The sequence below is a fragment of the Capsella rubella genome, unplaced genomic scaffold (genome assembly GCF_000375325.1).
Source record: "Capsella rubella cultivar Monte Gargano unplaced genomic scaffold, Caprub1_0 scaffold_2, whole genome shotgun sequence".
Lineage (NCBI taxonomy): Eukaryota > Viridiplantae > Streptophyta > Magnoliopsida > Brassicales > Brassicaceae > Capsella > Capsella rubella.
Genome location: NW_006238922.1, coordinates 8,125,303 through 8,150,785, shown reverse-complemented (window position 1 = coordinate 8,150,785; position 25,483 = coordinate 8,125,303). Strand labels below are relative to the sequence as shown.

General features: G+C 32.0%; 4 protein-coding genes across 4 annotated transcripts; all 4 read right to left on the bottom strand.

Annotated features, from left to right (window-relative positions):
* Window positions 1-2,869: 2,869 nt before the first annotated feature.
* LOC17894839 (protein DETOXIFICATION 8) lies at window positions 2,870-5,261 on the bottom strand. Its single transcript, XM_006301659.2, has 7 exons — window positions 4,992-5,261; window positions 4,163-4,707; window positions 3,978-4,064; window positions 3,825-3,881; window positions 3,501-3,739; window positions 3,191-3,396; window positions 2,870-3,094 (listed from the first exon to the last, which is right to left on the bottom strand). Exons 1-7 carry the CDS (start codon window positions 5,259-5,261, stop codon window positions 2,975-2,977), a joined length of 1,524 nt encoding a protein of 507 aa, XP_006301721.1. The 3' UTR covers window positions 2,870-2,974.
* Window positions 5,262-10,336: 5,075 nt separating this feature from the next.
* Window positions 10,337-12,576, bottom strand: LOC17894805 (protein DETOXIFICATION 9). The gene is made up of 7 exons (XM_023787407.1): window positions 12,306-12,576; window positions 11,674-12,218; window positions 11,486-11,572; window positions 11,336-11,392; window positions 10,998-11,236; window positions 10,708-10,913; window positions 10,337-10,582 (listed from the first exon to the last, which is right to left on the bottom strand). Exons 1-7 carry the CDS (start codon window positions 12,555-12,557, stop codon window positions 10,514-10,516), a joined length of 1,455 nt encoding a protein of 484 aa, XP_023643175.1. The 5' UTR covers window positions 12,558-12,576; the 3' UTR covers window positions 10,337-10,513.
* Window positions 12,577-18,462: 5,886 nt separating this feature from the next.
* Window positions 18,463-20,651, bottom strand: LOC17896446 (cyclin-dependent kinase D-2). The gene is made up of 6 exons (XM_006300464.2): window positions 20,529-20,651; window positions 20,136-20,434; window positions 19,934-20,042; window positions 19,265-19,390; window positions 18,896-19,131; window positions 18,463-18,816 (listed from the first exon to the last, which is right to left on the bottom strand). The coding sequence occupies exons 1-6, from the start codon at window positions 20,631-20,633 to the stop codon at window positions 18,642-18,644; spliced, it is 1,050 nt and encodes a 349-aa protein (XP_006300526.1). The 5' UTR covers window positions 20,634-20,651; the 3' UTR covers window positions 18,463-18,641.
* Window positions 20,652-23,645: 2,994 nt separating this feature from the next.
* On the bottom strand, window positions 23,646-25,272 carry LOC17896025 (probable histone chaperone ASF1A). The gene is made up of 4 exons (XM_006302785.2): window positions 25,125-25,272; window positions 24,904-25,028; window positions 24,323-24,438; window positions 23,646-24,226 (listed from the first exon to the last, which is right to left on the bottom strand). Exons 2-4 carry the CDS (start codon window positions 25,010-25,012, stop codon window positions 23,855-23,857), a joined length of 597 nt encoding a protein of 198 aa, XP_006302847.1. The 5' UTR covers window positions 25,013-25,028; window positions 25,125-25,272; the 3' UTR covers window positions 23,646-23,854.
* Window positions 25,273-25,483: the final 211 nt, after the last annotated feature.

Below are 25,483 nucleotides of genomic sequence, written 5' to 3'. Positions count from 1 at the left end.
TAATGTTTTTACACTAAAGGTTTTTTAATTATACACAAGAAATAACATATATACAAATGAACGATCGAGTATCATCAATGACAAAAGAAAAACCAATAAATAATTTCTTTTTTAAAAAAAAAACCACAAGACAAAGCAGTCAACCCCATTTCTTTTACTCGACCCATATGTTTCTAGGGCAACTGTATGACAAGACAAGAGAGCCTATTCATACTTTATTTTATTTCTTTGTTAATTGGTTAATAGTTAATAGTTAATACCTACCATACTATTGCATGATAAGAAAATGAGTTTTTGTAGATATGAATCTGATTAATTAGAAACATAGCTGTAGGTTAATTACGGTAGAATTAATCAGTTGATATTTTCCTGTCTTTTATATAAACTCTATTTTCTTGTAAGGTAAAAAATAAATACATTCAGCTCCCTTTGCTAATATAACTGTTCAAAACAACAAATCATGAATAGAATAAAATTACAATATAAGTACATACAGCTGGATTAGAGAAAATATTTTCTAGTAGCCTCTAAAAACATTAAACAATATTTGTAATTGATACATCTTATTAAAAAAATAAATAACATGAGACGAAAGAACAACACAAGAGTCTAATTATAAAAACCCTAATTTCAACCTGAAATTGATTGGACTCACCAATCTACAACCATATAAAAATCTAAGCTAAAAAGCTTTAGTTCATTCAACGAAACTCATTATTGTTCTACCAAAATTATTTCATTGTTCAGAAATGTTATACATACTTATTCTTGAATCACATATGTAAATATATACACACAAAGTAGTTTTTTTGACAAAAGGAAAGAAAACAAAACAAAACAGAAGAGTAAAGCTATATTGCTTTTTAAATTTTTCTTTTAAAAAAAAGTAATATTGCTAGATAGCAAATAGGTAGAAAGAGCCAAATAAAAATATTTTTTTCTTTCAACAAAAATCTAAGTTTTTTTTTTCCCATTCAAGAATAGAATTTTGAAAGCTAGTAGTATATACCCAAGGAACCAATTAATTACAACATTATTCCAAACTTGCCAAAAAAAAAAAAAAGACCAATTCAGTTGGAGCGTTGAAGATATCATCTTGCTGCTCTCTTTGGGTCTATAAATAGTGACTTCAAGAGATCTCATCATCATCATCAACAACAACTCTTTTTGGTATCTCTCTACACCTAATAATCACTAAGTTCTCCTATATATAAAGAGATCTAAAGTAGTCAGAGCTACAATGATATCATCATCAAACTCTTGTTCGTTTTAACTCAAGTTCTTGATGTCCATCAGAGGTTTGTGTCAGGTTCTTTTTTAATTTCCATATTGGTTTAAATTGATTTCTAATGGTTTGGGAGGCATTGATATATAGTGTTGACAGAAGATAGAGAGCACAGATGATGAGATACAATTCAGATCAGTTTCTTTGCATCTTACTCCTTTGTGCTCTCTAGCCTTCTGTCATCATCTTTTATTTGCTTTATCCTCTCTCTTTTCTTTCTTTTTTTTCTCTAAAAGTTTTTATATATTTTATCTTTTATAAGAATTTGTAACTCAATATTACATCCACAGGATTTTGATTGAAACAATTTCGAATTTATAAAAGTCAGAACACATGCCAGTTTGCTATATATTATAATCTTGTATTGGTTTCCTCGGGATTGCAAACAAATTCTAAAAAAAAAACTAATTTCTGAAATTTTGTTACTTTCTTTTTTTGTTCAATTACGGTCTACCACAAGATATGACTTCTCTCTTCCTTGTGAATTTGTGTAACGTTCTTTCTGTGATGAATCAGCTTTTTGGTAAAAGAAAAACAAAAGATGAAAAGAGGTTCTAAAGAAAAAATACGGAACATTTTGATGAGATTTGATTTTAGAAATTTATATTTACTCAATTGAAATTTGTAAAAATCGAATTAGTATTGGCATATTCGTAATACATAACAAAAATGATATTTAAGTTTTCAAAAAAATTGTTTTTGAGGAATGGTGAGGTGTAGTGAAATTTCAGCAAATTTCTAAAAATAACTTATCTTATAGTTAGTTATATATTTTAGACTTTTTTTTCGTTTTGTTTACAAAATGTTGCGAATTATAGATTAACTTTTAGTTGTGGGTTTAGACCATTAGACAGGTTTAGGTGTATTCCAGTATTCGTATTGTATTTTGTGCTTATTAAGTGTATACAGTGGGATCATGAAGTTAAGAGATAGTTAAAAAGGAGCCAAATGAGATGAAGGAAAGACCAAGAGAACGATTTCAAGAATGAATCTGTAATTATTTTTAGATCTTGTATGAATCTTGAATTCTTGATTATTTTTATGTAATCTAAACTTTGTTTTTTTCTTGTCTATAATCTCTAATCAATCTAACATAATTATGTAAGAATCTTTATAGATCTTTGTGTTTCATAGGGATCGGTTAAATAATTATTATGTAGTCTTTCAAAATCCTTTGAATATGGTAGATTAGATTAGGGTGATTAATTATTATGTTTAGGCGTAGAATTTAATTCATCCTTGTTGATTAGATTATGTAACTTATGTTAATGTTAGAGCGTAGGCCAAGTTTTTCTAAAACTTAGTTTAGTTATTTGATAAAATACAAGAATGAATCTCCTAATTCCTTTACACACCTAGCCAATAAAAATGATAATTAAGATGTTTAATTAGCATCCACACAAATAAAAAATCCTATAGAAACAAAGAATCCCATAAATAACGATTGTCAATTCACCAAATTAAAGATTTAAAACTGGTCAACACATGCAATTTCTGAGAATGTTTGTGCAAAACTCCATTCAAAAGTCAAACTATATGTGTATGTTTTACAATTTGTTCTATAAAATTCTATTTCATCTCAGTTCTTTTATTCGAATCCAACATTTTTGCCAGATTATAATCAATAACATTCGTATAAGACCCAAAATTAACCAGACAGTATTATAATTACAAGTATGTTAAGTGAATTTACACATTTTCTGAACTATCTTTTAACAAAACTTGTATATCCTCTTTTAATACGCTTTCATTTACTTGGTAGTCGCCTTGTGGTGTCATCTCGATCACTCTGTCTCTAGCCTTTGCTGCCTAAAACCCAATTCAAAACAAAATTCAAAAACACTAGCAAAACAAGAAAAGACAAAAGATAATCAATAAGACAACAAATTAAACAAAAAGATATACCTCTTGTTCCCAATTGGTAAAATAAGTGACAAGACCAAGAACAATAGTTTGAAGAGTAGAGCCAACCAATATACCAATCCAAAGTCCTTTCCCTCTCAATTTCACGACGAAACACAAGACCGAACCGACCGGGATCCCGACCAGATAATACGATCCTATGTTTGCATAAGCTCCTATATGTTGCCACCCTGTTCCTCTAGCAACACCTGAAGAATCAAAGAATATTTAGGTTTCTTGATTGTCAAGTAACATTTTGTTCTGTACATTCTAACTGTACAATCAGACTTACGATTTGATGTAAACTGTTTACCTGAGAGTACTCCGAGGAAGCTATCAACACCAATAGATAGGCAGAGAAAAGGTGTGATTTGTGTTACGTAGCCAGCTACTTCACTCTCGTTGCTGAATACATAAGCCCAATTTCTTCTGTAGCTATAGAGAGTGGTGCTTACTATGGCTGCGTCAATAACACCGAGAAAGATCGCAGAATCAGCTGCGGCTCGAGCTGCCTTTGGTTCTCCAGCTCCTAGCTTGTTCGAGACATGTGTGCTATTATAAGAAGAAACATTGGTTCAGAGAAAATTTCCAAGAACAAAATATAGATTCTTATGAACAATTGGAAATCTATAAGAACCTCGCGGCTGCTCCTATTGCATTCACCAGAACGAAATGCAGAGACGACATTGTTAGGCTGTTTAAAGAATAAAGACTAAACAATCAAAACGTTGTTTAAAAAACATAAGGCTTATGTTAGAATATTGTTTATAAAGTTATATATGTTCATTACCATATGGATAGCACCGATGTTTCGAGCTTTGAGTTCGGTAAGATTCCGGACATCAGTATAAGAAGCTCAAACGACCACCATTCTAGGCTTTACTTACACCCAACATAAGAGAAAGAACAGAGTTAGGAGAGTCTATTAAAGATCCAAAAACAAGAAGCTTTACAGTGTTAGAAGGTTTTGTTTACCAAGTCATCATTGCAGAGGGTATAGCCAGGGTAATGAACTGCTTCATACTCAAAAAGATTTCTTGCGCTTGAAGATTCCTAGTTTCGCGATACAGAGCAGTCTCTCTCATGACAATCCAAAGCAAAACTACGTTGAACCAATACGAAAACCCTATGGACACCGCGGCGCCAATGATTCCAAACTTCAGTTTATAGACAAGAAGCCAGCAAAAGGGAATGTGGAAACATAGAGCTCCAAGAGAACTCAAGAAAAGAGGAAGAACCAATCCTTGTGACTGGAAAAACCGAGTCATAGATTGAAGAACAGAGTATCCGAATAAAGCCGGTATGAGCCAAATAGAGTATCTACAAGCTAACTGAGAGATGAGAGGATCTTGATGGAAAAGCTCCAAGAGTTTGTCCATGAATACCCACAAAAGTGAGACTGGGAAACAGAACAAGAGAAGACATAGCATTGAGCTGTAAGTGTATGTACTAATTTTCCTAAATTGCTCTGCTCCAAAAGCTTGACCACATAGTGTCTCTAACGCACCTGCCAATCCAAACTAACCATTCCAAGTCAGCATTGTAGGCCTAATAAAAATAGTAATCCTAGTTAAGAGAATAAACAAGTTATAGCTTCAAAAATGTATAAAGTTGTTTTCAAATATGTTCTCCACAACACCTTTTAAAGAAATACATATTTTGGTGGTCCTAAAGATATTATAACCATCTTATATATATAAAAGCTTTAAGTAAATATAACTTGGTGATCTAAAATCTTTTGCTTAGGTCTAGAAGTTAGGCAAAATGAGAAAGATAGAAAGAGAGGAGAGGTAAAAGACTTTACGAGGAGGCTGAAGCCGGTAACATTGGTAAGAGAAGTGGCGATGGCCACCGCGGATAAAGAGAGCTCGTCCAAGTGACCAGCCATAACAATGGAGATAACTTGAAGGAGATACTGAGAAGCAGCCACAGCTACCATTGGAGCAGCCATGGAGCTAACCTTCTTCATCATCTCTGTTGACAAATAACAACAACTCGTATGATCTTTATGTTTCTCATTTCTATAATCTTGTTCTCCTTCTTCTTTAGGCACCAACGAGAAGCCCTTTTCCATGATCAAATTTTTATAGTATTTTTGAGAGATTCAATAATATTGGGATGGATCCAAATGAAAAGAACTTTGGGGGAAAGATGATAAAGAACTTGTGGTTGACCATGTAACATGTGAAGTCTATTAAACAACGACGCAAAGACGTGGTCGCAATAAAGATGATGATCTTCCCGACGAAGAGAGCTAGAACAAAAACGTTGACCGATTGTTATATTTGTTTACTTACCTTAATGGTTTTAAAACGTTGACTAATTTTGTGAAATATATAGTTTATACGATGCTGGTGGAAGTGATAAACTAATGGTATTTTGGGACCGAATCTGATGTATAATCTAACAAGGTCTGAAGATATATAATATGTTGTAGGAATGTTGAGACTTTAATATATCAAATAGTATTTTGGATGTGGCCTTAAGCCTTTTGATTTACTTGTGGGTAAACCAAATGGGATTGGATGTATATTTGGACTAGCCCAAGCCCATCTACAGATCTAATCTAACCCACACACCCAAGCCTGGTTTTTAAGTAACCACCTCTCTCTCCTTGCACAAATATAGTGACACAACCCATGGACATGACCTCACCTTATATATTAGTGATTTAGTGGAGCTTATGAATGTAAATTTTATTGGAAAAACCCCGAAAAAAAACCTGCTAACATAATGTTTTTGTGGGTAAATGTCCTAGGTACACATGCTAACTATTGAGTTTCCAACACCAAGTAGTTTTTTTTTTTTGGTATCAATGTTAGACACTAAAGTAGAGTTATTATTAGGGAATGTTACACGCTAGCACCCTTTTGGTGAGTTTTCTTTCACTTTAACACCCTTGTATGTTTATGCACCGTTTTTGAGGTGCTTTTGTACTGTGCTAACAATAAAAAGACATGATTGCCCCTCGTTCTAAAACATGGTGGAAAGGAAGTGTAACCATTGTGTAACCAACATGGTTACAAGTCACGAAATATTGGCCATAGGATTGTAAAAAAAAGTAATAGATCGTGTGGCCCAAAAAAAAGTGTGTTTTTTTTTGCTAGGTTAGAAAGTAGTTTTTGGGGATAATATCCAGAAGAAGAGAGTTTGTTCAATTGGTTGGAAAACAGCCGACATTTCTTCAAAGGTGGATACAAACTGGTTCGTGAATTGTATAAGCTAACAAAATTTCTTGAATTTTTGTGGTAGGTTAGGATCGATGGACAGTGCACTGTTCTTTGGGGGAGTGGGGTTGTTATGTGGATGGGATATGGAGGTTGGAAGTGGACAAGTTTCTGGTTTCGCGGGCGGTGCCCATGTCGGAGACGATGGTGCTGCAAGACCTTGAGGATGCTGCAAGTACGAAGTACACAACAGGGGAGAGGACTTCGCCGATTTTGTTGAGAAGCGAAACTGGTTTCGGCTACTTTAAGAAATAATTCCGACTCAACAGATGTTTGAATATGTTTGTGAGGTTCGAAGATTTTAGGAAACGAGGAATTGAATCAAGGACAAATTGACACCCTTTGATGGATTTTCTTGCGGTAAGCGAGGTAGTGTGTTCTTCGTCTGGATTCAACTTGGGAATTGCAGAGGAAGACATTGACCTTACTACGTTGAAACACAGTGTTTTTAGTATTTACTTTATTTTAGAGAAAAAGTGTTGATTCATTCATGTTTTTTACATTTTATCTTGTGAAGGTTTTGCGATGGTGCACAAGATGAATTAAGGTAAATTTGCAAGATATTGTTTTGGAATGTGAACATTACAGAGACAAAACCAACATATGGAGAAAGGTTTAACTATTTTTGCTGACCATATGGTCATTATCTCGTGGACACCAACTTTCGAAAATTTCTATTGTTTTTTTTTTTTTTGGTATGACCAAAAGAAAAAAATTATTTATAGATCATAATCCATATGAATTGGTTTAGTAGTTAATGTAAAAATCATTTTTCATGTAAAAAACAGACATATCCATTTGATATTGTCCACATATACTTAACTAGCTATTCTCTTGAGAAAATGTAGAGGTCAGAGTTACTTCATAAAAATGTATAGAGTTACTTGATAAGAGTACACAGACATGTTACAATTATACCATAATCCACATTTGTTTTTTCACAAAAATCACCATAAACCAAACAAATTTGTTTGTAAAATAGTTTTTTACAAAGATGCATTTTCAACCACATGACCACATCCATAGTATTAGATCCATAAAAAAACGCATTGATAATAATGCATCCATAATACTGCATCCACATAAGCAATTTAACATATGGATACTACGTTACTCTTTTATTCATACCACTTTAGCTATATGTTTGGTTTAAATACATGGTTACCATATTTTTAAGACATTTTACATGTATAAAAACATTTTGCAAACAAAAATCATACGACTAGAAGAATCCATTACTCCATGAATACAAAACCATTATACAACAATTATGTTACTTTATATGTAAAAAGTGTCCACAAGAACACATCCACAAAATAATATCCACACAAGCACCAGATACCGTATACCAAAAAATCAAATCCAAAAATGGTGAAATTGGGGACGATTCGTGATGCAGGACTTGCCAAGAAAGAGTGAGCAGTTGCGAGCGATACAAGAACGAATATGAGGAGTAACTTGACAAGATGAGGCACGCTAGTTGCAAGTGTGCACCACATGTCAAACGACGGAGGTGAGTGTGCAGTGGTTGGGAGTGTGGAGAGAGAGGCAAAGCTACCTACAACACGGAGATCACCTATTCCACACGTACTTGTGTTTATGAACAATCTTAACCCCTTTATTATCATTTTAATGGTTTGGTTGTGAATCTCGTCACAACTACTAACAAGAAATTGTTTTTGCTTTTATTTTAATTTCAGATCCAACACATCAATGCAAATGAACCAATATGTTAACAAACAAGAACTACTCTTAATCAAAAGTAAAAGCAAACGTGTGATAAAACTCTATTGTCAAACATCTTGTTATCCACCAAACGTTGTCCATATGGATGTCGTATTTCTGGATGTGTTTTCATTCATTATGTGTTTTCAGTCATTACGAGAAGAGTGAGATAACAAGTCCCTTGCCATGTGGTGACATTTGTAGCAGCGGCAACGTTTCCTTGGTGTAGCTTAGTGGTGAGGTAAGTGATTAGATTCCCAGCAATACCATAGTAAGCTAGCCTCTCACGACATTCATTACCCAAGAATCAAAAGACAAGCTTTCCAGTTTCATGTTTTTTCCTGGTTCAAAACAAAATCACAAAAACAACGAATTTGAGCTTTAGTTAAATCAAATTTTGAGCTTTAATTAAATCAATATTTGATCTCAACTTTCCAAATTCAAAAAAAATGGAATAATCATCTTAACATATAAAACGATCAAGAACACACGTATCAAATAAAACAATGATTACCCATAATCTATCTCAATAAACCCCAGAAAGAATATACATATGGTCAATCTAAAGTCAAGATTTTTTTTTGGGGATTTAGCGAAACTAAACATGTGAAATCAAAACTAGCTAAAATCAAAAATAAAACAAAGATGTAAAGTTAAACCTTCTTCGGTGAGGGGTCTTTGTTTTTCTTTACTGGAACCAATCGTCTTCACTCTGCGAGCAACCAAACCAAATTTCGATTCCTTGCTTCATAAAAAGTTGAGTGTAGTTCTGGCCTTCTGGGGAAGATGTGCTCGAGGGAGAGGGGAAATGGCCAAATTAGAGTTATTACTTTCAGATAAACTAGAGATAATTGTTAGTTTAAAAAAAAAAGAAAAAACTAGAGATAAATGTTTTATTGTTTTGGGCAAAAAATTAAATTTTAAATTAAAAGTTAAATAAAAATGAGAGAATGTAAACGGAACCATGATTTTCGTTGGAAGGACTTGGTTAGAGATCAAGGGTAGCAAAGAGAAAAAACATGGGGAAAGGGTGTGTGAACTGTAAACGGTGTCAGCATGTTATATCAAACTTAAAAACGGTGTTACGATGCAATATTTTCTTATTATTATATGTTCTAAAACAAAATTTGATTTAACAATAAATAAACTCATCATTTTGAGAGGGCGTATTAGGAATCTAATATTCAAAATTTGATGTTAATCTTTTTTTTAGTCAACTGATGTTATTCATAATACTTAGAAGGATACAACGTGAAATACAACAAAAGCCGGTGGAAAACAAGATTTCTCCAGAGTCTGAAGTCCAAATAAGGGAAACTAAGCCAGCGGACAGAAAGAAAGTCTCCGGAAACTAAGTCTGAAAGAAGGAACAACTAAAATAACAAAACAAATTTTAGAGTCATAAACGAAACAGATCGAAACCAAAGACTAAGAATAGAGGCAAACTATAAAACCGAAGATAAGCACAAGAACTAAGCCAACAAAACGATTTTTTCTTCTGAAGTTCCTGCGAAATGAGTTCTAAGAGAAACAAAACTCCATAAAACAAAACAAATAAAAGACGTATAAATGTAACACTTCATTAAACCAGTTGTTTTCTTGAATCGGGCCATATAGTCATGGTTAGGAGATCTCTATGACAAGACTCTTACGTCCATGAAATCAATACACTCGACTTGAACATTGGACTGATGCGCAGCCAGATTCATTTCACAATCTTTTTTATTTCTTTTCTTAAATAATAATATAGATTCATTTCACAATCTACATTACATTTTTGTTTCTTTACCTTTGGAATGATGGTAATGTAAATTTGGATTTACTTTTATCTTTCGATATCAGTTTGAAGTTGAACCTCCTGTGAGAATATGCTTCCACGTGTTTTTGGGAATATGCTTCCACGTGTATTGTGCCATTACAGTCACCTACTCTTCTTGACTCTTCTGAGTTGGTCGGAGCATCTCACTTAATCTCTTTGTCGGAGAAACAATGTAAATCTTTAGTTTGTTGACTTCTTTAATTCTTTGTTTTTATACTTTCAAGGTATCTACTATATCTTGAGTTCATTTTTTCTTTTGGCTTATACGTCAAGTGGTATATTAATAAAAGATTTGGTGACGCTCTTACCAATCATATAGATATTTGCACTATGATTAAAGTATATAATTTATATATTAGAATAGGAATAGATATTATATACTCTCAAAATCTGCATACAGTTAAGATTCCATAAATTTTAAAAACATTGAAATCTTCTTACAAATCCTTAGTGGAATGAGTGGAGTAGAAAAAAACAAAAAAAAAATACAAAACCGATGAAGATTATTGAACAAACCTCACACACACAAAAAAAAAGCAATCAAAATTATCAAAGTCAATTAAGCAATGAGTCATCATGTCTCCAAACTTTCTCATCACCTATTCTCTCCCTAGCCTTGATTGCCTGCAAAAAAATTTCACAAAATAAAATGTAAGAACTAATATTAGCTCGCGCGATTTATCGAAAATTCGGATGATCAATGAATTAGAATCGAAAACCGAAAAAGCGAGTTTCGCGGTTGCAATCACCTCTTTGTTCCAATTGGTGAAACCAATAACAATGAATAGGATTAGAGTTTGTACTGCTGATCCTGTCACTAAACCAGCCCAAAGTCCTTTCCCATTGAAGTGAAGATGAAAACATAAAAGTAGTCCAACAGGAATACCAATGACATAATAAGAGGTTATATTCACATAAGCTCCAATTTTTTGCCACCCTGTTCCTCTCACAATCCCTAAACAAAACCAAAACATTTTATTCGGTTTACGATCACGAAAAATTCGAAAACCTGAGATGATGGTTAGAAAAAAAGACTAACCTGATAGGGCAGTCAAGAAGCTGTCCATGAGGATTGAGATACAAAGAATGGGAGTAATATCAGTCACATAACCAATTACTTCATCAACATTGCTATATGCATAAGGCCACACACTCCGAGACAAGTAGAGACTAGAGCTAACAATAACTGACTCAACAGCTGCAATTACGAAAGCAGCTGCAGCAGAGTCACGAGCCCCTCTCGGATTCCCAGCTCCTAACTCATTCGCCACATTAGTACTAAACAAACAAACAACAAAAACATATTAAAATCTTTTGAAAATGAAATAACATAAGATTTAGATTCAAAAAGTATTACAAGTAAAAATAAAAACAAACCTTGCTGCATCACCAATTCCATTCACAAGATTATAGTGCAATGAAGAGGTCGTGAGGCTACTCAATCCCAAAAAAAAAAAAAAAAAAAAACTTAGAAAAATGATAAGAAACAAAAAATAAAGTATATATTTTGTTCGGTTTGATACATACCAAATCGAAATAACCGAAGTTTCAAGCTTTGAGTTAGGTAGAAGACCAGACAGCAAAGTAATCACCTCAAAAGCTAACCACTCAAGGCTATTGAAAGAAGATTAGAACAATAACAAAAACAGTGTTAATTAGTGAAGTTGTAACCAAAGATTTTAAAGTTTAATTTCAAGAAAGTTTAACATACTTACCAACACATCATTGCAGAAGGAATCGCAAACTGAAAGAAGATATTTGTATGAACAAACACATCCTTAGACATATAAATCCGCGTTTCGACACAACGGCTAGAGCGTTTCATATAAACCCAAAGGAAGACAGCGTTAAGCCAGTAAGAGATACCAATAGACGCAGCCGCTCCTTTAGCTCCATAGTCAAACACATGAACCATAAGCCAACATAGAGGAACATGGAAAGAGAGAGCAGCTAAAGAGCTCAAGACCATTGGATAAATCAAGCTTTGTGATTGAAAATACCGAACCAACGACTCGAGAACAGAGTAACCGAACAGAGCCGGTACAAGCCAGAGACAATACACACCAGCTAACTCAGCTATTTGAGGATCTTGATGAAGAAGAAGCAAGATCTGGTTCATGAACATCCAAACAATCGAAATAGGAACAGAGATCATCAAGAGGAAAACTATAGAAGTGAAAGTGTAAGATCCAAGTTTGTGATATTGTTTTGCTCCATATGCTTGACCACATAGTGTTTCTAATGAACCTGAAAGTCCAAACTATATAATATACAAGAAAAAATGATTAGAAACATATCAAATCAAACAAAAGATTTATATATATGTTCTAATAAGTTTCATGCTTACAAGAATACCAAAGCCAGTGACATTAGCAAAAGAGCTTCCGAGAGCTATTCCAGCTAGAGCGAGTTCACTCTTGTGACCAACGATCATTGTAGAAGTTGCTTGAAGAAGATACTGAGACATGTTTACAGCAACCATTGGAGCAGCCATTGAAGCAACTTTCTTCATCTTCTCCCATCTTATTTTTTCTTTATCTTCTTCTTGTGAATTCTTGGTGTTCTTCAACAGTAATGGAGCTTCGATACTCTTCTTCATCTTCTTGTGTTTTTTTTTTTTTTTTTGTTTCTGGTTAGAGAAATGTGGGAAGTTGTGTCGTATTTATTTTACTATAAGATAGTGAAATAAATGTATTTTTAATTTTTTTTTTTTGTTTTTTTTTTTTTGTGGTGATGAATGGATAGATAGAGAGATACGCGACGACGCGACTCGATGAGAAGAAAATAAACACGTTTCCACGTTGGAAAGCAAAATCGTTTTCGACTTTTATCTTCTCACTCATGTAAGTCAAATAGTACAATTCAGCACGTGTAAGACTTAGAGGCATCCTAAGTAATAGTTGGTTTTGGAAATTCTAAATACATTACAATGTAATGAAAGTTAGAGAGTATGTATTGGTTATATAGTAGACTTGTAGTTGGTAAATACGAAATACGATCGAAGTTGATAAAATGTTAAGAGATATGAAACATCGATTTGATTAAAAGGTTATATGTATTGGTTGTAGCTGATAAATATAAGGAAACCGATCAAATCCGAAAAAGGTATATATTGGTTGAAGTTGATAAAATATTTGAGATACAAAAACTGTTATGCTTTAAAAAAATAGTATGTATTTGGTTATAGTTAATAAATATGGAAATCGATCCTATCCAAAAATAAGCGGTATGTATTGGTTGAAGTTGACAACATATTCGAGATAAAAAGTTTATACATGGAACATGGAAGGACACAGATACATATATAGGTTTAGGTTGGTTTTATTAACACGCTCAGAAATCTCCGATAATGACTGGTGCTATGAATTTAGACGCTCTCTCTTCTTCATGCTGAAGTCGAAGCTCTGGTGTAGGCGATGAGATGTATGATAGGCTATAATTTCATAAATGTTATGTCTTTTATCGATTGTTTTGACTTGTGATGTTAGTGTCTTCTCCTACGGCGTGGCCAGTTTTCTCTGTTTACATGGATGACATCAACACTGATAGGAAAGAATTCATAACTTTTTCTTTATCTCTTATACCTAGAAATTTGAATGTAAAAGCGGATAATTGGGCACGACAAACTCGTTCCACTCCGCATTTTGTCAAGTTTGTAAACAATTGTCCTTCGAATTGGCTCATTTGAGCTAATCTTAGGCACCTTTAAGGACAAAAGAAAAAAAAAGAAAAAAGAAGAGAAAAGTAGAACATGAATGGTATGGTAAGGTTCATTCTTATGGCTTTTAATTTGGGTTGGTTGAAACTTTCTTGAACCTTACCAATCAACCAATACATTATGGTTAATAATTGTGTAGGCTCTTGAATAATGCATGCTACTTTTAAAAACAAGAAGAGATATAACTTGCACAATTAAAGAAAAAGTATACTCTCTCTATTTGTTAAGAAATCATCGTGATCAAAGATTTGTTAAAAGACCATCATAATTTTATACTCCCTCTATTTGAGTTTTAGCGATGTTTTAACCCAAAAAAATTTGTTTCATTTTAACTAATGTTTTCAATTTTCTATGCAAAAAATTAAATGTGTGTAATACTTTTTGACTAGTTGAATTCCTTATAACTAAATAAAAAGAAAAGTTATATATATATTTTTAATATGTGTGTAATAATCTTAAACATCACTTAAAATGAAATAGAGAGAACAAAATTTTAAATTCTTTTAACTTAACGTTTATTATGTACTAATTATTAATTTTAATTTTAGTTTGATTAGAGTACGTAGAAAGAAAAAAAGAAAAAAAATTGCAAACAGCTAGAAGAAAAATTAATGTCCGTAGATTATTTGTGTGTGGTCAAATTAGACAAAAGACAAATAATGATTTTGTTATTTTCTACTGGAATATTTTTTTTGTCGTCTTTCTACTGGAATTATTGTGTACCATGATTCAAATAATTCATGATTTATACATATATTCCCCCATTTTAATATTTTACATGCATTATCGATTTAAACAATTTTTTTATTTATTAATTATTGTATTTACTTCTGGAATAAAAAAACTAAATTATTATATATTTAAAAGAAAATTTAATCCTTATTATTATTTTCGGAGGTTTTAATTTAAGACTTAACTAAAAATATAATTGGTAAAATCATTTATGAATATGCCGTCCAGAAATGCGAAAAGCCAAATGAATCTATTTCAAACACATCTTTCAAATACTGACCGACATATAACAACAACGAGAAAAAAAGTTATAATAATAGAACACATGTTTCAATACGTATCTTTATCTTGATGCATCATTAATCCACATCTCGATGTTAAAATACACTATAGCTAATTAGGTATATCTCACTGAACTATAGTATCAACGACACTAATTATTACCTAACTATAGTATCAATCTGGTCTAATAATATTTGAAAACCAATAAACCAAATGAGACTATTCATTTCTCTAGCCGAGATGATGATGATATAACTGATCATGAGGAACTTATTTGCTTACTTATAACTGGAACAAGTGTTCAATATAATCACGTGATAACCAATTGGGAGTATACACACACACACTGAAAAAGAGAGAACCCATTTGCTTACTTATCCTTTTGTCGAAGTTCTCAAAAACAATATAAATATAAAGACACAGAAGTTGTTGAGACAAAAGTTATTAAAAATGGGCTCTGACATGTTACATCGTGTGCTGTAAGAAATAATAGTTACAAGAACTTGTTGATAGGGTTTGAAGTTTCTTTTAACTTTAACCCACATGTACTAACTACACAAAACTTCATATTCATGGTCACTTGGGTAAAATACAAACGTAACACTCCATATTGTTGCTTCTTCACAATTGTTATGATTGAAATTATCTTCACAATTTTGTTAATGATTGAAACAATTTTTTCATGACTTAATTAATCTGTAATAATTTTATGACAAAATAATTATGAATTTGTTACAAAATATTTTGGTCTTAATTTAGTATCTAAAAAGTTACAAATGTGGAACAAATTTTAAGTATCAAACTAAAGTCTATTGGTAATAAATCATCACTGTTGTTACAATAGTTATTATCGACATTATTTCGTCACGATTTGAGACAATACTTAGGGACGACTTTGTTCGTTATAATATTATGACGAAACAATCACGAATTTATGACAAAAAAAAACCGTTACGAAATTGTATCTACGAAATCACAAATTTGTGACTAAATATTTTAGTGTCTAACAGAAGTCACAATGATTCAGTTTTCTTGTAGTCTTGTCTTCTTGATCATACAAAATTACATAGTATTAGATATTTTTTTTTTTTTACCTTTGACATGGGAATAATAACTTTATACATTCAATAGTTGAAAGAGAGTTCCCATGGACGAAGTTGAGATCTGTTTCAAAGGAGTTGTTCCCGGCCGTGACGCTTATAAAGTCAATAAAGGCATGTTATATCTCTCGGCAACACTATATGCAATATTTTTTTTAGCAGTAGTACTGATCGATCACTTTGGGATATGGTGTGATTGCCATGCTTCTAATCAAAGCTATTTATATCGGTGGAGCTTTGGTATTGTCAAAGGCTTTTTAACTACTCCATGTTTGATTTTTTTAACGTGGTACTGTTGTTGATGTACAACGTGTTATTATCTCATGTGTGTAACTTTCTCTTGAAGCTTTACAGAAATTGACAGTGTACATACATAATTGGCAGAACAGCTGAGACCATAACTTTTTTTTTTGAATATAATGTTAAATTAGTTATCTAGAAAAATTACCATTTTTAGTTTTGATTACTACATCCATTATAAATGAATATAGTTAAACCAAGTGAAAAAACCCCTTATATAGCATTGCACTTTTGCTAATTCGAATTAATTATATTGAATTCAATCAAAATACTATATGAAAGAACTCTTATCAAACAAATGGATCTCTATGAAAATTATAATATCATTTTTTTCTAAATTCGTATGGAATTTCGAGTTTCATTGGTCTGGCTCTGCAGCTCGATCTGTAACCGTTTCTCGACTGTTTTAAATAAAGCAATGGCAAATTAGAAAGGCACATTACAAGAGTAGTCTGAAAATTACACACTCTTGACTAAAACTATAAGATATATAAGATCACATTTATTATACACATAATTTTTTGTTGAATAAATTTTACATTCACACATAATATATCTTTTAAACAAATCAAGATACTCTAATGAAAATATTATTGTCTTTAATTTTGCATAGCTAGTGTCGCTGTTTTCTGATTTCATAATGAATTGATATTTAAGCCTATACCTAGGTATTTAATACATGCACACTCATTTTCAATATTGACAGATAATAAAAAAACATATATTGAAGTCTCATCACACATTTATACATGGGATTGGATAGTATCGCCGCATCAGTGCCACAACCACTTAATCCAAGTGGCATCACTACGGCCTCCAATTCAATTTTTGTAGCTAACTTCTGAGAGAGGTCGTTCTGTAGTTGGCTGTTTACTAAATTTGTTGGAGTAACTAGTGTTTCTCATGGGATGGGGACCGTAAGTCCTAAATGTGGATATTTGTGGGCATGTTCGTTTGTTCGTTTGGTAACGTTCTGCGATTAAAGAACGTCGATTTGATTTTGCGGTCAAAAACGTTGCATTTGCTGCTACCGCTACTATTGCCGCAATCACTTGCGGCGACCAAACGAACATGTCCAAAGTTTTCCTAGTTTTGGACCGTAAAATAAACAAAAGACATGAACATAAAAACCAAATCAATGTTTTGAAATTGACACGAATCTCTAATTTGTTTTTTGAGGAATTACAAACAAATCTAACCAGATGATGAGCCACGTTATTACAAGATAATTTGGTAAAAAGTAAAGGGAACATAAACAAATTTTGAAGCCCAATAATTTATATCTAGGAGCATATTCGATATTCAAGGATCTCTAAACTTTATTTATGAAGCAATTATGTCAAACAATCAAACACATAAACTTTTTCTTTTGTCATGAAAACAATCAAATTGAATAGACCAAAATTTATTAAAATTGCTTTATAACTTTTTCTTTAATGATTTTCACACATAAAAAACAACATATAATATACCACCTTATTAATACACCGCAAGCATTTATCTTCTTCTTTTTTATATTAAAAATATGCAAAATAAGGTTTTTTCTGGACAAACAAGATTTAAATTGAATTTTTGAATATTTTATATCGATATTTTATAAATCTAAAATGACACTTAAGTTGAAAGAAAAAAATATCTGATTTAATCCGGAACAAAATAGCATATGAAGATATTTTGAAGCATATGCTATTTTGTTCCATTATTGGATATTAGAAGATTGTAGTAGTTATTTCCAACTACTCTCCAGAATAATAAAGACTTGTAAGGCCAATTATTTTGCCTAAATTTTTGCAATAACCAATGTGGAGTCAGCCAATTTAGTAAGGGACTTGTTCAAGTGGTACCATATTTTGTATGATTCACAAATAGGATTCTTACGAAATGTTATTTTCTAAAAGCAAATTTTAAGAATATGCCATTTTTGCTAAAATTTTATGGATTTGCCATTTCAGAATACTTAAAAAGATCCATATTTATGATTTTGTTTTTTTTGCTAAAATACATAATATATACTAGTAAATAGTTACACTAAACCCTAAGAACAAATAGAACCGAATAAATCCAAACATAACGAATAAAACACATGTTTAATTGTAGTTATGTAATATGAAATACATAAGAGTTTACCAAAATTGGCAAATTCAAGAATTTGCTTAAAATGAATGGCAAACCCTACATGAATATTAATGACAATAAAACCATTTGATCACCAACATAATAAGACACCTACTAATGCATACCACATAAGGAACCGTCTAGATACATAAGGGCAGAAAAAATACAATCTTATTTACAAAATCATGTTTTTCTTTTTACCGTGTTATGTCTCATTGTTCTCAGTTTAAGGTTTGGAGTTAGTGGAACTTGAGTACAAAGGTAAAAGATGGCTTCTATGTTTCATTTCTTTCTTAAGTATGGTTTTGAATGGTAACTAATTGAGAGAGAGGCATTAGAAAACATGATTCTAGAACCATTAGATGTTATTTACACCTCTCCACAAGTGAGATGATGCTATAGGGAAAGAAAAGAAAAGAAATGAAACATTATGTTCTCAAGTGTATCCTTCAGGACCCATTACTCTCCTCATTTTTCCAGGAGGTGACAGTACGGCCGGGCTACTTCCTTGTTGGTTTTGGTCAGAGGACTTTGGTTCAAGGGCGTCTCCTTTTGAAGCTGGAATCTGAAGCTTCCCTGGCTCGGTTGGTGATGGAGAAGACGAGAAGTACCTGATGGAAAAAACCAAAAATGATTATCAGAGGTGAAACGGATTTTTGTTTCTTGTGAGTTTCTTTTGATAGACTTAACCTGTGATCCAAAGCTTGTTGTATCGTGATCCTTTGACGAGGGTCGTAGACGAACATTTTTGCTAGAAGATCCAAAGCATCATCGCTTGCCATAGGGAATATGGTACGTAGTGGTGGAGCAGGTGCATAAGTGAACTCCATGTAGTCTGGGAGATACATCATATCAGGCCATTGGGAAGGTACTGGAGTTCCAAAGGCTTGAAAGATCTTTCCGAGTTGATCAATCTCAGTAGAACCCTGAAAAAAGCAAAGCTTTACTTATATCAAATGTGATAACTGTGAATATAAAGACAATCCTGAAGTATAGAAACATGTTATAAGAAACAGAGATCATTTTGAAACACAAAGTATAAAAATGTATAGACATTACTGGTAGAAATGGTCTACGAAGTAATAGCTCAGCAAAGATACAGCCTGCAGCCCAAACATCAACTCCAGCTCCGTACTGTCGACTCCCAAATAGTAACTCAGGCGCTCTGTACCATGTAGCAAATACCTGTGTGTATAAGCATCTTAGCTTTGAATCAAACAAGCTTTAAGACTCTTCCACAAGCATATTCTAACTAAAGGAGATACTTTCGATCTGATTCTGAATCAAGCTTAAGGACTCTTCCACATGCATATCTAACCAAAAAGAATATCTACAGAACCAATCGATTTCATCATCCTCTAGAGTAAATAATGTCGATAAGACTGTAAGCAAGAGTTTGGTATTTGGTGACTTTGAACAACCAATCTTTTATTATACCAAAAATATAAGTATGCAAGAATCAGAATAAAAACATAGGATGTCTTCTCAAAGCACCGAATACATATTTTCATTTTCAGCAAACAAAATTTCTACACAACCAATCAATTTCAGAATCTTCTAGAGTTATAATGTTAATTCAACCTTCAGCAACAAAATGGTATCTGTCAACTTGTAACCACCAACCTTTACATCTACTCTCAGTTTGTCACAAGACGAAGCATCCGATAAAATCATCAAGAACTAGACTAATCTAGCTGCAAATCCAACCGAGAGAGTATCAAACAATACCTGATGAGTAAACCTCCGATTCGGACTCCCAAACACCCTAGCCAAACCAAAATCACCCAACTTCAACAAACCATTATCTCCAATCAACAGATTATTAGGCTTCATATCCCTTAACAAACACAAAAAACAACAAAACCATCACATTATCAAAACACAACCTTTAAAAGAACATAACATACGAAAAGATTCATCCTTTACTAACCTGTGAAGAACCCATTTCTTATGACAATAAGCTAAGCCCTTCAAAGTCATCAACATGTAAGACTTGATATCACCAGGAGACAAAAAGATGTTACGGTCACGAATCACAGCTTCCAAATCCGTTTGCATATACTCAAAAACAAGATGTAAGCTTCCATTGTGAGGGAAGGCATCAATGAGCTCAACGATGTGTGGATGATTCAGCTCTTTTAATAACTTAATCTCTCTCAAAGCTGTGAAATTTATTCCTTCCTTTTCGTTTCCTAACCTAATCTTCTTCACTGCTACAGTTTTCCCAGTCTAACGAAACAAAACAAAAAAATCGAAGATTTAAAAAGTTTGAATCTTTTGATTGAAATTGAAATTGGAGAAGTGGGTTTTTGGGTTTTTTTACCTTTGTGTCTGTTGCTTTGTAAACGACACCGTATGTTCCTTCTCCGAGTACTTGACGGCGAAGGTACCGATCTACTGGTTGATTATTTCCGCCGGATTTTGACATTGGGTTTTAGTGTTTGAAGCTCCACTTCGACGAAGACGAGGGCTAATGAAGCACTTTAAAGAATTAGTAAGATTCTTTTGGGTCTTAATTTTGCCCTTACTTTTTAATATTTTGTAAAACGAACCTCATATTTCTGAATTATCAGAAACAACCCTCTTGTTGTATATCAAAGCTTTCAAATTTCAAAGTCTTAGCTTTTTGATAAGGGAAATTGCATTGTATGTACCTAGATAAAAATTTTATTCATTATATGTTAAAGATAATTCCATAATTAGTTTTGTTTTTTCTGGACAATTTTAACCCTATAATCATAAATTAGCTGATAACTGAGTTAGCGCGATTAATATAATTATACATTAAAAAAATAGTATATTATTTAAAAAAATAAATTATCTTTAATAAGGAAACAAAATATGTATACCTTTAATAAACAAGGTTAAATATATTTTTGATGTTTAGATTTTATAATTAAAGCAAAACTATATATCGTTGGGTTTATAAATAGGGCTTAGGGTTTAGATTTTACAATTAAAACGAAATTATATATCAGTTTGGATTGATAAAATAGTGGTTAAAGTTTAGATTTTACAATTAAAACAAAATTATATGTCGGTTTGGGTTTATAAAGGAGTGGTTAGGGTTTAGATTTTACAATTAAAAGGAAATAATATATCGGTTTGGGTTGATAAAATAGTGATTAGGGTTTAGATTTTACAATTAAAACGAAATTATATATCGGTTTGGGTTGATAAAATAGTGGTTAGGGTTTAGGTTTAACACGGTAAATATAAACTTATCACATAAATAATAAATTATCGCGATACAAAACAATTTAACACGATATATTTATAAACTTATACGTATATATATATTGTTATCATGGTAATTCAATAGTTATTCATCTAACTTATAACATGATTTTACTTATGCATTTGGTAAACAGTATTGTCGATACTTATATCATTATCTCGCTAAATAATTTGTTAGATGCGAAAGGATATTTTTGTCTACTTATACAAGTTGATGAGAGAGAACTAATTATACACTTATCAATACTATATTCTTAATTTTTCAGTCAACTGAGTATAAAAATTTAATTCACCCTTTTGATAATCCTGGGCGTTAGGATATTCAGTACAGTTTCGGTTTGGTATGATTTGGTTTTGGATACTTTCAGATCTTAAGTATAAGATCCATTCGGTTTTTAATCAATTTCGGTTCCTCTAATTTCGGTATGGTTTTTTCGTCCCAAACTACTTTTTGTTATGGAATGAGATTCGATTGGAGCATGTTATATACTAATATACTAGGCCCGGACCCGCGTTACAGCGCGGGGGAAAAGTGTCGGTTTTTATTTTTTTCCGAATTACGTAAACTTTTAACTGTTAAAATGGATTGTTGGTGTTGAATTTGGCAAGTATGAGAATATGTACTATCGTGGATGTGTACTTTGTCATGTATGCTAGGTCCAGATCCGCGCTATAGCTACCGCTAAATAATATTTTCAGGTTTATTTTATTTTAACGTGTTTTGTCGTATGTGTTATTATTTCGTTCATTTTAGTATCAACAATTATTATTTCGAAATGTATATTTGGTTTCAATTCTTTGAGAAAAGTGTGTTTTCGGAAATTAAATATAATATTTTGATAAACTAAATAAAAGAACGTTTATTAAAAAAATTGTATACTCACAATGTATGTGGTGACGAACCAATCAGCAAAAACCCGTGTATTTTTAAAAAAATCATGAAAATATATGATATTGAAAAATTATGAAAATCATGTATATACATGTATCACACAAGAACATATGAGTTTGAAAGATTTGTATATACTTGTATCCTATAAAAATAAAATAAAAATATTAATATACTTCATATTGAATAAGAGAATATTCTTGTGATTCACATATTAAAATATTTAGAACATTTTAAGGAAAATTCAGAATTTAAGGTAATTTATTTAAACTAACTTATGGAATATATTCTTTATGACTGATTTTGTATTAGTATTGATTCGATGATTAATAATTACAAAGATAAAATACTGTCATTAAAGTATTTTTAGTTAATTATAATAATTATCCTAAAATTTTAATTATTTTTTTTTGTATCCAAAATATTTCGTATTACTCATTGAAATATACTAATGATTGTCAAATTTCTTTTTTTTTTTCAAAATTCAAATATAACCATTTCTAGATATATATGGATCTCTATAATTTTGCATTAGTTATGCTATTGATAAAATATTATTCTTTTTTTTTTATAAGTAATTCAAATTGATAAAGATTGGAATAATTTTGAAACCTCTTTTCATATACTATTTTTTTATTCTGATTAAAATCTTTCATTTAACATATTAGGAAATATAAAAAATAATAATAAAGATTTAATATATATAAAATCTTTCATTTTTTATAAAATCTTTAATAAAATCTTTCGTTTTTATAGCCATATATATTCAAATTTTATTTTTCGAAACATTTAACTAATTCAAACTAATTAACATTTTTATTAATTATATTACCATTTTTATGTATTTTAGATGCATTTTTATATTTGTTATACCAAATATTTTTAAATTATATTTTTCTATATATCAAATATTTAAACTTATAAAAAATTATAATTTTTTTTTGTTTTTTCATATAAGAAATTAATATAATAATTAGAATATTTTTAAAAGATTGAGATCTTTATATTCATAAACAAAATTTCCTTATAAGACATATTTTTTATTTAGCATTAATATAGTTTCCTAAATGATAGGAATCTGGTGTATATTATTGAAATATTTGAAAAATATTTAACAAAAAATTTGGCAAGTATCCGATTGAAAATTTAACCCGGAATTTTTTGAAAAACCCGACCCGAATCCCTTATGTACTTCTCTTTTACTATAGTAGGGATAGGTCAGTCCATTTCAAATATAACGTTGGATGGTTCGGAAAATTCTAGTAGCCCAAATATGTGATGGTTGGAAAATTCTATGATCTTTGGAACATTATATTGTTTGGAAATTGTTGGCTTTGCTTTGATTAATGCTTTGCCGAAAAAACAAAACCATTCGAATATGTCAAGAATCACTTTCCCTAGAGCATCTAGAAACAAGTATAACAGATTGCAGATAATGCTTTAAGGTAGAGAAAAGCAAAATGCAACATCTTTTAGAGAATACGGAGATTACAGTTCTCATCCAGACTTGGTTTAAGGAAGAATCATGATTCTTGGGGTTCTGGTATTGGTGGCTGAGCAGGCAAAACCTGAGCTTCACCATTGACATCAGGTTGTTGTTCATTAGACTGTTCAGGAGGAGGAGCAGCAGTGGCGGCAGCAGTCTGCTCATCATCTGGATGGAAATTTATAGGGAATTTAGTTACTCTAGGCTTATCGGAGAGTATGTTCCTCTGGACTTTATCGATCAAAACCTTAGTTGGAGGCTCTTCCCTCAGTTGCTCATCCTCGTAGTCATTGTTCACATAATATCCAACTCTCATGAATTCTTGACCCATGTAAGAACATGTCAACAATAGTACAGTGACACCAATGATGTCTTCCTCACGAATCTTTGATGGATCCGGAGGATCAGCCTGTAAACCACAGTAATATAGAGTTAGACCAAAACTCACTTGCTATGCCACAACTGTAACAAGGGAGCGGACTTAAAACAAAACCTCCTATGTTACCTGCAATACAAACCGGTAGTTGCCAACATTAACAGGCCCTACAAGCACACTCTCTAGAAGTTGATCATAAGTCTCATCTTCTGCTGAGCCTACATAGATAAGTTTCCATTCCAAATCTGTACCAAAAGCAAAGCTGAGGCCTAAGTTGAAACAATTTAAATCTTACTTACAATATATGTTCATGACCATCAAGACTTTACATGAATCCGGTGTTTTCCAGACAACTCCAAGAACCATAAGTACTAAAAAAACCTAGTGTATAAAGTATAAGTATCTTATCATAGCTTACACATACAGCAAACAATCATACACAAACACTAACTAAAACAAGAACTTATGTAAAAGACCAATCCAAATACTAGACAACAGTATTCGAGTACCCTAAAAAATCCCAAATCATGTATCAACATTAACACCTAACGCCAAAAGTAAACTAAAGTCAGATGCTTTCTTATGATTGAGCAATTGGGTAATACAAATCAGTAAGAATCAAATCAGCAGAGACTACTAAAACCCTAAATTTCAAATCAAATAAAAAAAGGCTGAAACTTTTCGATTCAGGGGAAAAGAAGAAAATTTACCGTCTTTAAGAGAATTCAAACACTCGTAAGAGATCTCGAACTGAAAAGGGCTAACGAAAGGAGCAGGATTATCCAAGACGGCGACGTTGGTGATGTTGATAGCACTCATTATGATAAATCAAACCCTAGATTTTTTTTCCCAATCAAATCAACTTCATCTAAAACTCGGGAGAGAGAGAGAGAGAACCCAGATAATAACAAAAGTTTCGTCTTTTTTTTACCAGATTCGAAGTAAGGAAGAACTAGGGTTTTCGAAATTAACGACGGAGCTCAAAAAGAGTTAAAGAGAGTTTTTGGTTTATCGACGAGTGGTGAGAGAGACGACGAAGGAAGGAAGTGATTCGAGAAAGAAAGAGATGAAATGTTTTCAGTTTTGGGGGAAAAAAAGGTAAGGCTTCTTATAACCGGTTGCCGTGTGAAAAGTGACCGGCTATCACCGGTTTGTTGAATTGGCGGGAGGAGTATACTTAACGGAGGGAAAATTGTTGAGAATTGAAAATTTAATGTATGGAAACATAATAAAAACGTATGATTTTGTTTGTTAACACAGAACATATAATATTTAAGGAATTGTTGTGTA